Here is a 15,892-nt window from a genome sequence, read left to right as displayed (position 1 = left end):
AACAAATGAAAATTGCACCAGTTCAGGACACTTTAAGTGTGACTTTTGGACCAAAAGCCCAGGACCTGCCCTGTGAGATGGAAAAGCAAAAGCTGTTCTAGCTCTGCAGTCTCTGTGTTCACTTTGAGAACAGGAATCAACAAAACAAGCTAAAAACTGATTTGGGGAGGATTAAATATTACTTGTGGTATTGTAGCCCCCAGCTTAATGTCAGCCTATTTTTACTACCCAACAACAGATCAGTGGAATAAGTACTATAAATTTAGCTCCTTTTTAAAAGTTTATGAGCTGGTTTTATGAATTCACAGAAGGAAAATAATCTTGCCAGTTTGACATGGTAAAATATTTTGTTGCACTTTTCTGTTAAAGCTGTCTTTTGGTGGAAGAGGAGCTATGAAGAATTCTCCTACCATTTAAATTTCTTTATTAAACAAAACAAAATGTATGTCTGAGCTTTATATTCAGCTAAAATTTGTGACCCAACATTCTATACATTTTCTTATTAAAAATTTTTAATGGGCAGGTATAAAGTGCCATTATATAGATCAACAATATGCATCAAAAATACTTATATTCCATTTTTAATTCACTTTTTGATATAATTTGAATTATAGGTAAGTGCTATGAACTCTGGGCTGAGTGCATCTTGACAGCATCAATGTGTTTTTGTTGGGATTCAATAGTTTAGAACAAGTCCATGTTCTTCCAAGTCAAAGTTTTTATTTTATTTTTTTTATTCTATAAAGTGTAAATAAACTTGTGAGTATTTAAAAAAATTAAAATATTATGTTTACAATATTAAGAACTTTGTATCATGTACAAATTGTGTAGCAGCAGTTCAGGGGACAGAATGGCCAAATTCAATGAAGCTGATGAAGCTTAAACAATTTCTGCCAGTTGTGAATGTGGATCATTAATATTAGAGCACAATTTCTATCTGCAGCTTTTCAGGCCATTTACAAAGGCATTGATGATGATTTCTGTATGATTAAAAGTAGAATTTACTGAGTCATTTCATTGCCTTAGAATAAAGTGGTTAAAATTGAATTTAGTCCCCCTGTGCCATTCTGGAATCACCATCCTTGCAGCGTTCAAACCCTGTGGATGTGGCACTTGGGGACAGAGTACAGTGAGCACAGTGGTGCTGGGGGAATGCTTGGACTCCATGGTCTGAGAGGAATTTCCCAAGCTCAGTAATTCCCTGATCTGGGTACCTGTGGATCCATACATTTATTGCAATATTCTTTCAATTCCCCACCTCGAGTACCTGCCCAGATTTATTGAACGCTTAGGAATTGATTTATCAGATATACCAGGATCCCCCAAGGCAGGAAGGAATGATGCACAGAACTCCATGATATCAGAAGGCTAATTAATTACTTTATTATACTATATTATACTATAGTGCAAATAATACTAAAGAATGCTAAAAGAAAACTCGTGACTGTCTCCTGACAATCAGGACACAGCTTGATAGGCTAATTAAGATAAACAATTGCACCAGAATCCAATCAAGCAATCCTTGGGTAAACAGTCTCCAGAACACATTCCACATGAGCACAAACACAGGAGCAGCAAATGAGATAAGAATTGCTTTGATCATTCTTTTCTCTGCTTCTCTCACAGCTTCTCTCTGTTCAGAAGACACGTGAATACCACAGTGATTGATTGGGATTGATTGGGATTCAGGTCCCACCCACACATGTGCACATCAAAATCTTTATGAGAAGCACAATCATGAACATCTCACTGTTTTCATCTTTATTCCTTCCTTTTTTTTTGTTTGTTTGTTTTTTATTTTTTAACTGACCTTAATTTAATTTCAAATGAAGTGCTTTTGGAAGCTGGGAAAAATTTAGTTAAATGATGATGCAAAAAATATAAGCAAATTACTTTCTTTTATAATTATTATTTTCTTTTAATTGTTCACTCAGAAAAGGAAAACCTCTGTTAAGCCTCTTCTTCCACAGATTTCACTGTGATCTGTGAGTATTGGGTTGGAACCACAGTGGAGAAATATGGATATAGTGTTTTGGAAAGACAAGCACCTTGCTAATGGTTTGGTTTGAGGTTTTTTTTGGGTTTTTTTTGTTTTGGTTTGGTTTTTTGTCTGTTATTTGGGGGGAGAATATTAATCTCTCATGAAAATGATATTGATACTTTCTGAGAAATGGAAACTGCAAACATTGCTTCAATAACCAGTCTCACCTCCAAGGTTTATTATTTGTTGCTTTAATTTACAGCCATTGGAATATATGGGGTGGAGTTTTTAGTGTTTCAGTGCTTTGTTGCCTGTGCCAGTCTAACTGCCTTTAAAGCCAAGTCCTTGACAGAGGCTGGATTCTTTTCTCTGGCAGCAGCTTTAGGGAGTGACAGACTGGTTAAAGTCCTTTTAAAATAGAGAACTTTTATTTTCCTTTAAAAACCATAACAAAAACTTCACTTTTGCTTGCTGATTTTCTTATAAATCCAAGATGAAATCTATAAAACCACAGAGTCCATGGGGCTCACTAGGAACACCAAACTCACAGATTTCACTGGATGTTACTCGTGCAGGAGTAAACCAGAGCTCCAAGGTTCAAATTTTTTTTTGTTGAATGGCTTTGAGGTGGATTTTGGTTGCTTCTCCGTGGGGTTTTTTTTGTTTGTTTGAGCTATTTTAGGGCACCTCTGTTAAGGGCTATATTGGTATTCAGATTTGTGGAAATCATCCTGTTACAAGTTGTCCATGGAGGGGAAAAAGGAGAGAAGGGTGGAAAGGAAAAGAGAAGAAAGCAAAAGTTAAAAGCAAGGATAAAGGCAAAAGGAAAGGCAAGGAAGTAAGAGGAAACAGAGCAGAATTACAATTATATCATTCTGCTCAGAATTGGTTTGAATATTGAGGTTCTTCATCCTGCTCAGTACCCAAGGCCAGCTGAGACTTTCCCATTGCCTTCCCCAAGGAGGAGACTGAATGTGCTGAGCAGTTACTTCAAAATCTGTAAAAACTGAAGGCAAGAAGCCTGTGCTTCTAAACAAATAAAAATAATTGTCCCAAGAAAGAAATCAAGGAACAGGCAATGAGGCCAAATCCTGTTTTCCAAGATTTTTCAGGGTCAGGAAGGAGAAAAAGCCGTGACATTATTTAAAGGCCGAGAGTTGGATTTAAGCTGGGAAAACTGGATTAGAAATTGCAGGGTTATGATGAAAGTAAGTGAATGGGAAATGAAAGGGATAAGAGCAGAACAAGTAGGACCAGGACTGCCTGGGAAAGGCTGTGAAAACTTCCCAACATTTTGTTGGTTTTTTTTTTTTGCACTGGGCTGTCTGGAAACCATCCTGGAACAGCAAGTACCATAATACTTGGGTTACTCCTGTGAAGGACACTGGAAATTTGAAATCGTCTGATTCACACCAGAAATTGGAGTTTCAGCTTTTAGCATGTTTTAAAAATATCCCAGTAACTTTGTAACACACTGGTTTTAAGTAGGTCACTCCGACTTCTGTTTTGACACAATTTTGGTTTATTTTGTCTTTATCAGAATGGACTGAAGTTGAAAATCAGCACTACTGGCAATTCAGCAATAAGCCTGTGAGAGTTTTATCAGTGTGAGTAGGGCAAACTTTAAAGATATTTATCACTAGCAAAAGGCAGCTCAATGATGTTATCAAACCTAATACTAAAAATGTGGGAAAGATGGATTTTTCAGCAGTGATATGAAGGGAAACAAAATGTAGAAGCAAGAAGATGAATTTAAGCATAGCTCTAATCAAAAAAAACCCCATATTGAATCTGAGGGAGAGCTAAAAGATGTGAAATGGAGCCTATTTAAAAAATAAATGATGTTAAATTCATGTTTTATGGGAGTTCAGGTAGTTATAGTAAAACTTACGGGTACCATCATCCTGAGTACATGAAATCATTTATCCAGGAGTTCTGATCAAATTATGACTTTTATTCTGCAAAGTACTGTAGCATTTTCTTTAAAGTTTTCTCAAACTGAAATGCAAAGGTCAAGGTGCCACCAACAAAAAATAAATGTAATGCATTATTAAAGAAAAGGTATTTTACAAAAGGACCAGAGAACACCCAAGATTGTTGGTTTGATCCAAATAACTTTTAACCAGAGAAACTCTGAACAATATACAGAGGATTACACTAACAAATCATATAAAATGCATTATAAAGCAATTAAATGAGACATAAGAGATGAATAAATCACCACTGTAGCTCAAAGCTGAAATGCTAGTTCTTCTTCTCTCCACTTTTACAAATGGAATAGAGTGCTAAAGGAGAATATAACATAATTGATGTAGATTTTCAAAGGCTTTTCCTGACATGCTCCACCCACAGCTTTTTGGCAACCAGGTAACCATGGGGTGAGTGTTAAAGCCTTTGATGGATTAAGAGCTGGTGACAAGGCAAAGCACAAGGGATCGTTTCTCAGCAAGCAGAAAGGGAAATCTTGTGTCACTTCAGGGCCAGCACCATGGTTGGTGTACAGTGCATTCATTGCCAGGTGAATAGTGGTGCCAAAAGGAAAATGCTGTTTGGGCTGCTTGGGAGAGAAAGACAAGACTAAAAGTTACTTTTAGTTAATTTCTCTAGGTCAATGGAACAATTAAATCGATATTATCTGCATGGACAGAAAGGTTCTGAGCTAATTCATTGTCTCAGAAAAACAGTGGCATTGTAAAGGGCAGCTGAGAAATCATATTTTTTCCATGCTCAACAGCTTCACATCAGTGCTGAAGATGTTAGGCTGTACTTATAGGAGGACATTCACTGAAAACCCCAAGGAGATATTCCCACTTTGTTCTCCACAACCTAAAGATTCCCCCAAGGAGATATTCCCACTTTGTTCTCCACAACCTAAAGATCTTCCAGAAATGGAAGAAGGTCAAGATAAGGATTATATAATCAAAGAAAATTCAAGATTTAGCTGTGAATTAACTCATTGAGAGTTTAAAAAATACCAGAGTCATCTATTTTGGATGTGCTAGACACCTTATAGTGAATAGTGGGTTAATATAATAGAAATGTCCATTTTCATAAACCAGTATTATTTAGTCACTGTTCAAATCTGTTCTCAAAAATATTTCATGCTCTTAGAAGCCGTTTTTTTTAAATAAGGAGGGTGGTGGTAGAAGTAGGAAGAAATTTCCCAGGTCTACAAAATCTAGGCAGAGAAATGGAGTCAATATTCATCCACCAACCCCAGCAGAATGTTCTGTGAATGCAAGTGTGAACTGTACAATAATGTTTTAAAATAAAAGCCCTGGTATTCCTTGCATCTCCTTGCCTACACACACCTACATATTGATACACACAAACATCTAGCTGAGCCAGGAGGGTGGTTTGCTTTTTACATAACCTGCTTGGTGTCCAACAGCATGAGAATGCTTTCTTGAGGGAATCTTCTGAAGAGCTTGCTTCCATTGGAAATATTACCCTGAAGGGTTCTGTTTGGCAGGAATAATATTTTGGGGGTGCTCACTGTGTGGAATCTTGCACAGGTAGAGGGGAGAGAGAGACAGCTGAAACTGGTGAGACACAAAAGACGTTTGTTACCCTCCTCTGTCCACTTTGGGCTGGACCTGTCCTTAATCAGTGGCCTCCTGTGGTGGCCAGGATGCAAACAGCACTTACCTGACATTTATCTTTCTGTCAATGCAGTTCAGTCAGAACAAAGCTTGAAGGTGAGTTTTTCCCTCCAGTTTGTGTGTCCCTGTCTCCCAACACTTGGTACCATAGCTCCAGACGTGCCATTGATTTCTGTAATGTCTGTCTCACCTGGGCTGCACATGAGCAAACCCATTTCTTCCATTCCCACATCAATCTGCTGGGGTGCATAAACCCACACATAAAGTTGGAGCCTTCTGGGAAGTTCCAGAAGACTTAACACAAGTGGGCCAAAGGGTCAGGGCTTGGCCATAAATTCAAGGAAGCCTTGAGAATTTTGTTTTTATGGCCTGTGGCTAGATCAGTGTTTGGCAGTGAAGGCTGATTCTTCCTGAAAGTCTTGTGTTCACTGCAAACTCCTGTAGGGTGTGGATATTCAATATTCATTATTCATTATTTTATTGCTGACTTTTAACCATTTCACCAGAGTGAGACACATGGGGTTTGATTCTCAAAACAGAGCTGGGGAAGGGTCTGGAGACCCAGGAGCAGCTGAGGGAGCTGGGCAGGGGCTCAGCCTGGAGCAAAGGAGGCTCAGGGGGGCCCTTGTGGCTCTGCACAGCTCCTGACAGGAGGGGACACCCGGGGGGGTCGGGCTCTGCTCCAGGGAACAGGGACAGGACAAGGGGACACAGCCTCAGCTGGGCCAGGGAAGGTTTAGGTTGGATATCAGGGAAGTTTTCTTCACCTAAAGGCTTGTCCAGCCCTGGCACAGCTGCCCAGGGAAGTTTGGAGTCCCCATCCCTGGAGGGGTTTAAAAGCCGTGTGGATGTGGCACTTGGGGACGTGGGTCAGTGGTGGCCTTGGGCTGGGTTAATGGTTGGACTCTGTGATCTGAGGGATCTTTTCCAACCCAAACGTTGATATTTTATGTAATGTTTCAGTAGACTTTTATAAAGCTTTTTCTTTTTAATTAGCAACATAATAGTCATGACTGAAATGTGAATTATATGAGACCAGGACTTGAAAACATTCTGTGAAGTATTTAGAATCTTCTGATAAGGAATGTACAGTTCTTTTAGAAACAGACTTTGACAAACACTTTGAGCTAAATAAGGTATCATTTTTCATTCCTTATTCATCTGTCAAAAGAAACAGAGAAACTGTGCTGTCTTTTGCAGACAATGTCAGATATCCCTTGGGAATGATCTTTTAAGTACCTGTTTTAAATACTTGAAGTTCCCAGTTAGACTGCATTCTTTCTTCATTTAAGTATATTAAAAAATTAAAACAAAACAAAAAGAAAGCAAAAAACAAACCACACAAACACAAAAACCAGCAGAAGAAATTTCATCCAGTGCTCTGAAATTTTTAAGCTGTAACTTTGTGAATTTTTAATACTAAAACCTCTTAAATCTGGATAATGGCTGAGCTTTTTTTCTAAGAGAGCATTTTTTTTTTTTTTGTAGTGTAATGGATCATTCATAGTTTTTCTTTCTTTTTAGTCTCCCCTGATAATTTTAAGTTATAAATCCTGCCTGTCATTCTAGATAATGTTCTTGATTTATGTGACACAAACAACTATGATGTTTAGGAGAAGCACAGACATTTTCAGGGATCCTGAAACTTTTAGCAAACCTTTAGACTGCCATGTCATTCTTGAATAATCTTACCCACAACTGACCAGATTTTTAAAGCCATTCGAGGGCTACATAAATAATGTGATTGGTGCCTTAAATGATGTGTCTCTATCAACATGGCATAGGGAAAATCAGTTTTGTTAAGGATGGATAGAAATGCTTAAGCAAATACAGAGGTATGAGGGGCAGCCAGAGGGCAGAGATGGTGCAGTGGGTACAGGGAGCAGTCATTGCTCTGCTGCTCAAATATCTGATTTGTCTGAGGACATTCTGGCTCTAGGGAACAATCCCTGGTCTTTGAGAAGGGTGCTTCCCTTGGATCCAAATCCCTGGATTATAAAAATCTCAGGTAGGTGCTCATCTTTTCAAAATGAAGCTCTAAGAAATAGCTCTGCTGGTGCTTTTCAAAACTTGTCAGCTGGCCAGAAAAATGCCCCAAAGATGATACCCCTGGGAACCCTTCAGTTCCAGTGAGGTTGGGATGGAATGGAGCCACGTTGTGCTCAGCCTGATTCAGAGCCAAAGCTGTGCCAGGATTTGGTGATTTAGGCCTAAACTTGGTTGTCTAAATCAGAAATCTGATCTAAGCCAAACACCTCCCCCTCTGTTCAGTGGCAGAGGAAAATCGGAATTTTATCCAGGTGAACCTGAGTCTTTAAAGTAGGATAGGTGTGATTAATTTTCTCATGGAAGTATCTACTGTTCTCTGCCTGGTATAAGGAAAGATTTAAAACTTTCAGTTGTATGATGTGAGACAAAACCAGACAAATTTCTTCACTCCCATTGATGCTACTAAGAATTAGAAACTGTGCACCTGAAGGGTCCTTGACCTTTATTGCTTTTTTTTGTGTCTTAATTATCCCTTTCCACATTTCTGAACATTCACATCTACTTAAGATTCTGAGGAATTCAAGTTCCTAAATAATAAGGCCATAAAAGTACAATAAATCAGCAAGGCATTCATTTAATCTTGCATATTAATGAAACTTTTTGTTCCAATGCTACGAACAAGAACGCCCAAACATTTTTTAATTTCTATCTCAATAATTTTATTATGTAACCTAGCATTTCTCTGTCTATCAGGGATCTTATTGTTCCCATATCACTAAACAAAATTTGCAGTGAAGTTTCTAAGTACAAAAATTGCAGTACAAACTGATTGCCATAGGAGAAAAAGTCAATGGGGAATATATTTTTAGGAAACAGGTAATTACTTGATAACTTTAATATGTAGGAGATATGGGTGGGTGGGAGAAAAACAAAAACTTTAGAGAAAATATTTTCTTTGTGGAACAGAGGGGTTCACAAAAAAAAATACAAGTTTGATCAAGGCATGAATTCACACATGGTGATATGCTGGGTTTCTATTATACATCAGCCAAAAGAAAAAAAGTATAATTCAAAAGAATTGATCAGTTGATAAAATGGAAATATTTTCAACTTTTCTGATTCCAAATTTTTCTCCAGCAGCCGTTCAACCTAGATTTTGTTGGCATTGGTCTTGCTTTCAGTGCCATTGGAAACTCATCCACAGAAAGGCTTTCAAATCTTTATTTTGTTGGAATTACAAAGTCAGTGAATTAGAAGTGTTGCTATTAACTTGGGACCTGATTCTGTCAACATTTATGCAGGTGCCTAATTAATTCATGTAGTTAGGCTGAGAGATTTTAATGGACCACATTTTTCAGTCTAAGCATATGTGTGACTGTTTTTAAGGCCACAGCTCAAACTAAGAAACCAATGTTTAATTTTTCCCCAGAAGTATTGATTTACTTCTGAATCTAAAATTTATAGCCAATTCCTCTGTGCCTAATAAATGAATCATTCTCTGTCTGATACATTTGCAAGTTTTAACCCCAGATTCAAATACACGCCTTTGCCTGAATTTTACTTGTGGTTCTTTCACCTTTGGCACAGGAGTATCCTTCTTTGTGTGGTAAATACAGAGAAGAAAGACTGGAGGTTTTTTATTTTTTCATGGAGCTCAATAACCTTAACTGGAGATTAATACATTTCTCCACTCAATTTTCTATTTTCAAAAACTTCCTACATTAAATGACAACATATGCTTAGAGAAGCAATAAGTAATAGACCCCTATTGAAGGTGTTTTTTCCTTGCTTGCCCAATCAAAAGTGAGCACTGATGTAATAGTACCATTGGCAAGCAAACAATCATAAAGCATTTTAATATCTATTCCCACTTTGAAGCAGCAGATAATATTTACATGTCGTATTTTAAATTAGGGACTAAATTATAGCCAGGTCTGCAAAATCAGAACAGATCAGAGGAGCTTCCACACCCAGTGGAGGTAATAAATGTGGTCAGGAATTAATGCCTTGTGTTCAGGAATATGAATAAAGTGTAACTTTCCACCTTACAACCATTTAATTTAAATTTCCCTTGTTTTGTTCTAAGAATGTCACATGTGGCCATGACAAACCCAGCTGTATCTGCTTCCCCCCATCACTACCCTGTCAAGGGAGATATTCTAAAAGCTTGGTGCAACTTATTGCCACAAATCTGTTGCCTGTCCAGCATCTGCTGATTATTTACAGATAATTAAACATTAATTGCTCCATGTCAAGTTTAATTTTATTTCTGAGTACTAAAATTATGTTGAATGTAGTATAAATCTTCCTTCCTTTCTTCTCTACCTTTACAAGAACCTTTATTATAAGGATTATATGCCTTTATCTAAAATAGACAAGTGCTTCTTTTTGGTTTTTTTTTAACAACTCTCTGGAATTTCCACCATTAATGTTTTTCTTGAGTTCTCTGAAAATGGTTCAGAAATTGCTTTATTTTTTGTCTTAAAAACTACAGGGTAAATTTTACTTCACTCTGTTAACTTGAACACATGTGTAAAAGATAAATTTCCTTATGCTTATGTAGATGTTCTTCAAACTACCCATTCCTAATTCAGGCCTGTTGCACCTACTATTAATTATATCAAATACCTGACCACCTCTGCTAGTTAAGAAGTTATAAACTGAAATTTAAGGTTTAATTTAATTTAACCCTAAATATTAAGGTTCTTTACCTCCTTTTTTTTTTTTTTTGGCATTATTGCATCTCTAGTATTACTTGTTTTATCCCAACAACCCAAAATAATTTCTGGTTTATTCTTAAGGTTTACTTGTTTAGATTGTATTTTTAATGATTGCTTTTTGATATTCAGGCTTGAGACTTACTTATGCAATCATATTAGTCTCCTACTACACTTTCAAGTGTTCTATTAATTAAGGTAATTTGATATATGCATTTATTAAATACGCTTTCCAAAACTTTCATCTCTCTTAAACTCCTTTTCTAATTAAAATGTTTCCCCTCTGCCTGGCAATGTTTTGTTAATGTTTACTTTTTTAAAGTCTATTGTTGCTGTCACTTTTTCCTGTTTCTCCAGTGTATCCAGGAACTTTCTGAACATTATCTGCATGGAAAATACAAATCTGTTCTTTCATCTGTCTATGTGAACATATATATATATATGTATATATATATATATATATAGTGATGTATAAACTATATTTGAATCCTTATATCCCTTTAAAGGTTTTCTCATTTGCATCCAATGCATAATATTTAAATGCCAGAAACAGAAAGTTTGAGCTCATGGTTGCTGCCTCTTCTTCAAAATGTAAACTATTCTTAAATCATGTGTTTTTGTGGTTTTACTTTAAGTCAGATTCTGTAAAATGAATTTAAGAACATTCAGTCAAGAAGAAAAAGTGGTTTCCTATGACAGTAGAAGTTCCTAGGAAACAATGTCACTGCTCTTGATGAAAATAACACTGGAGATTCCCCTTTGTATTCATCAGTTGGGTTCAGGTTACCAATAAGTGTACTAAAAATAGGGTTTAGGGAAAAGATGGGCAAAAAAGGTAGTATTTTAACAACAAAAAAAAGGCAATAACTGTGGTGGGAATTATCATTTCCTGTTCTTCTACTTATATTGCCAAAACAGTAAAGTCAGTGATGCATGATCTGGATGCCTAAATGCTGGAATAAAAGTGATGTGAGCATGATGAAAAGATGGCAGCCTGTAAGTCTTGACCTTGACCCTACCTCCTTAAATTCTTAAGAATTAATCCAACTGCATCTTTTATCCAGGTTTCTAATGAAACATTGATTATGTTTGTCCTCTATGAGCACAGTCCTCCAATATTGATTTTAAAATTTTGAAGAGGAGTAAACAAGTACAGGAATGGAGGTGCAGTATAATCAGTGGGACCTGATGTTCATGTTTTTAAGATTTGAGTTGTTAGGGGACTGATTTGGGGAATAGTTATTTTCCTGCAAACACAACATGCAGAAAGTGATTATGCCTTCAAAGGAATCTTCTATGAAATTTGAAGAAAAATCTCTTTCTACTTCAAGCAATGCTCTGAAACCATTTACAAAAGTAAATAACAGCTTTAGATTGTATATTAAATAAGTTCATAGCACAGTTTATAATATTTTTAGCCAATATCTGTGGCTGTGTTTTGTGTTATGTACATGGTGGTAGCAAAGAAACAGAAGATTCATTTAGATGTCTTCACAAAAGTATATCCTTGATTTTGCATTTTGTCTCTTATAAAATTATTATTATTTAGTATGAGCTAGAGTGTAAATTATGTAAATTAGCAGGCATAATGGCTACAGTTTGTTTTGATCACTTGATACAAATATTTGCTGTGCTCTTCACAGGTTGTAAAGCTCTTGAATGAATTTTACTGCCTGCTCAGGGATCTTGCAGCCTTTTAAAAGTTAGTAAATCAAAGTTTGGGAAGGAAGTTTTCTATTCTTTGTTGCACAATTGGAGGAGAGAATGTAGAGATGGTTATTTCCATGCTGTCAGATCAAGTGCCAGAGCTGTCCACGTGCAGGGTGGGTACAAACCCATCCCTGAGCTCCCGGTGGAATTTCCAGCACAGCATGTGCCGTGCCTCCTGGAAACTATCCATGCCCCAGAGAGAGCAGCAGCAAAGCATTCAGGAGAGAACACACATCTAATCCTGCTGCCTTTTCTTGTGTCCAACCCAGTGATGCCCCGTTTTGCTGAGCAAGTGGAGGTGGCCATTGAAGCCCTGAGTGCCAACGTGCCCCAGCCCTTCGAGGAGAACGAGTTCATCGACGCCTCCCGCCTGGTCTACGACGGCGTGCGGGACATCAGGAAAGCTGTCCTGATGATCAGGGTATGTCAAGCACCTGGGGAGAGTGAAAAGCTGGGCTTTACAGGGAGGTCTCATGGATAAGGGGAATGCAAAAGCTCCTTGGAATCAGCCTCATGTTGTAATAGGGCAGAAAAGATTGACATTGAAGCATGCACCAGATTGACAGTGAAAAGATTGACATTGAAACATGCATGAAACAGAAGTATGTACAACAACAAAAGAATTGGTAAATAAAGAGATGAGGTTTTTTAGTGGATGAATCACAATTAGTATGTTAATCAGCTAGAAAATTTGATCACAACTGCCAATAGATGCAAACGCCATTACTGTTTCCATAGTAATAGGGTTAATTTGCCAAGCTCTTCAAAGTTTGTGTGGATTTTTTGTTTATTTGGGGTTTTTCCCAATGTATGTGTGGTGCCTGGGATGTGAGGTAGGTCTGGTTAAAATCTAAATGAATAAATTATCTTGCTGCTTCAGTGAGCCGCTGAAGGGATGGTTTTAAATGTTTACCAAGGTAAAAAACGTGTCATTTCAGTGTTGACTAACCAGTTGATTCAATTTGTTTAGACATCTTTTAATAAAATAAACAAACAAATAAACGACACCACCGAACAGCATCATTATTGTGATAGTAGGTGTGTGTTGCTTTTCACTTGAGTCAGCAGACAAAGATTTAAAAAAGAAAAACAGCAAACCAAACCTGGTTTGGACACCTCTTGAGCAACTGAAACTGTTATTTGAAACACAAATTGCCTTGAATCTGCCCTAATGTACAAGTAAATCTATGGAGAAAATCACAGAGGAAACTATTGAGGCAAATAACAGGGCTGAAACATCAACTGACCCCTTTGAGCAAACAGGTAGTGTGCACTTGTGGTTGTGAGTGAATTATGGCACTGATGTAAGACTTCAGGCAGTTGGAACACTCCAAAATAGCTCCATTTTAGTCATCTGCCACTATGCATTAACATTTACAGAAAAAGCTTTTGACAAGCTTAATTTTATTACTGCCAAACATAAATTCCATTCTCATACCCAGTGCTTTTCCCAGGTGGCCTGAATTATAGTCCTGGCTTGTGGTGGGGGCAAAGCCATCCTGATCTCTGGGTGTGCATTGTTAGAGGATTGGCAGGGAAGGGAAAGGGAAGGAAATCTTTGCTTGAATTACTTCCCTGTGAGGGTGGTGAGGCCCTGGCACAGGGTGCCCAGAGAAGCTGTGGCTGTCCCTGGATCCCTGGAATGTCCAAGGCCAGATTGGACAGGGCTTGGAGCAGCCTGGAAGGTTCCCTGCCCATGGCAGGGTGGGACTGGATGGGCTTTAAGGTCCCTTCCAACCCAAACCATTCCAGCATTCGATGATTCTGGAAAATGAAAGATCTGCATAGTAAAGGATCTCTGTTTTCCCTTTGATTTTCCAGTTCCTTAGACAGGAACAACAGTTTCCAAATTTTCTTAGGACAAGGACAATTGCTTAGCACACTTTAACCTTTTCTAGTCATTTCAAACTGTGATTGTGGCACAGACTCAATCATCAGGTGGGATCTCCTACAAACCCAATTTTCCCCTCCCCTACACAGAGCTCCATCTTCCAGCAACCCCCTACACATCAGAGTTATCCCCAAGAGTTTGCCATGAAATGTCCATCCTGGTGAGATGTTTTTAAGTTTAAATTTTGAATTTTGAAGGCCTGCTCGCTTCCTTGGTCACTGCCTGACACTTCTGTGAACCTGGAGTGCTGATCAGCATTCAGGCTTCTCAGTCTCCTTAGGAAAATCCCAAATTACTTTTGCTATTATATCACTACAACTTTCCACCCATTGTATGATATGAGTTAATGAATTCTGTTGGCCCAGATTAGGAAGATTTATTTTTGCCTTCAGAAAATTAACTTATTTATGGAGCTCAATGTAATACTCCTTACCCAGGCAGAGAATTAAAGCACATAAATGGACTCATTATCCATGTGAGTTAACTGGAAAAATCCACATATATAAGCTTACACAGACCAGAGTTTGCTGAATCAGAACCTTATTTGCTGTAGAAAACAAAATTAGTTTCACTTTGAGATACTCTTTAACATTTCCATCTGAACATCTCACACTGAAATGGGATGTATAATTAAAGGGTGAGGCTATAAAAGCCTTTAGAATATTTTCATCTATTAATCTGTCAAATATTTGCACCCTTTAATTCAGGTGGTAAAACTTTTTCAGAATTGCAAAAAAGGAAAAAAATCCAATCTTGCAAACTTTTTAGAGCATCTGACACAATTATTTTCAGGCAGTGATTGTTTGTGTGGTGCAAGCTGTGAAAGATTGAATTTATCTGAGGTGAGTCCCCTCATTCCAGAGAGTAAATAAAGCCACTTTTGAAATTAATTTTGGTTGGTAATATTACTTTTAGTAAGCTGAAAGAAAGGGTGGATAGTCTCTGTTCTTCTCTTTTTCCCTCAAAAGGGGAGAATTTATTGTCCCTCTGGAGGAGAAAGGAGACTCATTTTTTCATTGAGGACTATTATTATTATATATACAGAAGAAAAAGATCTCTTTCACAAGTTAAGAAGTAGTATAAATGAATTTAAGAGTATAATTATAGAACCTAGAAATAAAACAGAAAATAATAACTTCATTCCAACACCTTTTCTGTTACTGTGTAGGGATGAAATTGCACTTTGTGTTTTCATAGCTGCTTACGAAATTCCCTCAGTTATTGGCCAGAAACGCTCTCTACACTCAGAAGGACTCACAATGGCAACTTTTCTCATTCTTATGAATCTCCAAGGCCACTTTACTGTTATTTACTGGTTTTAAACATGGCATTTGCCATTAGCAACCTCTTCTTCAGAGGCATCTACATCAATTGAGCATTACATTTGTTTGGGTCAGGAGTGCACTATTGGAGCCCATGTCCAGGTGTTTCCTCTTGCCATGTTTTAGTTCAAGTTACAGAGAAGACTTTAAACATCTGTGAACTTGATTCTTTGGGGTGATGCCTGGAGCTGCTCTCTGGGAGCACCTTAGGACACGAGGGAGCGGCTGGAGCTGTGTCAGGAGAGGTTTAGGTTGGATATCAGGAAAAGGTTGGTAATATTACTTTTACCCAGGGCAGTGGTCACAGCACCAGGTGTTGAGTTCTGGTTATTAAAATTGTTAGAGAGATGCCTCTGCCTGTGTTAAGGTGCAGACAAGACCATATGATGAGGTTGATAAAATGGATTTTATTTAACAGTAGTGTGAGGGAGAGAGAAAGAAAAAGAGGGGCAGGGTGGGAGAGAAAATGAGTGAAAGACAGATCAAGCAGAAAATACCAGCACTCTGTGGATCCTGACAGCATCTCATTGATCCCCCTTCTTCTGGTCTTCTCAGTGGTGAGGGTCCCACAAACCTAGAGCTCAATGGGTTAATGGATGTTTGGGCCACCTGGCAATGCCCGGTGCCTCCCCTGGGGGACAAGTTTGAAGCTCTCTGGTGCAGCAGGTTCTGGGTCTGTG

General features: G+C 37.9%; 1 protein-coding gene across 2 annotated transcripts in view; it reads left to right on the top strand.

The window, feature by feature from the left end:
• CTNNA2 (catenin alpha 2) overlaps nucleotides 1-15,892 on the top strand; it is a 478,672-nt gene that overhangs the window by 419,964 nt on the left and 42,816 nt on the right. For both annotated transcript variants that reach the window (XM_054632611.2, XM_077177858.1), the window contains one exon: nucleotides 12,269-12,420. In XM_054632611.2, the coding sequence (XP_054488586.1) occupies nucleotides 12,269-12,420 (152 nt within the window). The remainder of the gene's footprint in view (nucleotides 1-12,268; nucleotides 12,421-15,892) is intronic.

This window comes from Agelaius phoeniceus, chromosome 4 (genome assembly GCF_051311805.1).
Source record: "Agelaius phoeniceus isolate bAgePho1 chromosome 4, bAgePho1.hap1, whole genome shotgun sequence".
Classification (NCBI taxonomy): domain Eukaryota; kingdom Metazoa; phylum Chordata; class Aves; order Passeriformes; family Icteridae; genus Agelaius; species Agelaius phoeniceus.
This window is presented reverse-complemented; position numbering and strand designations above follow the sequence as displayed.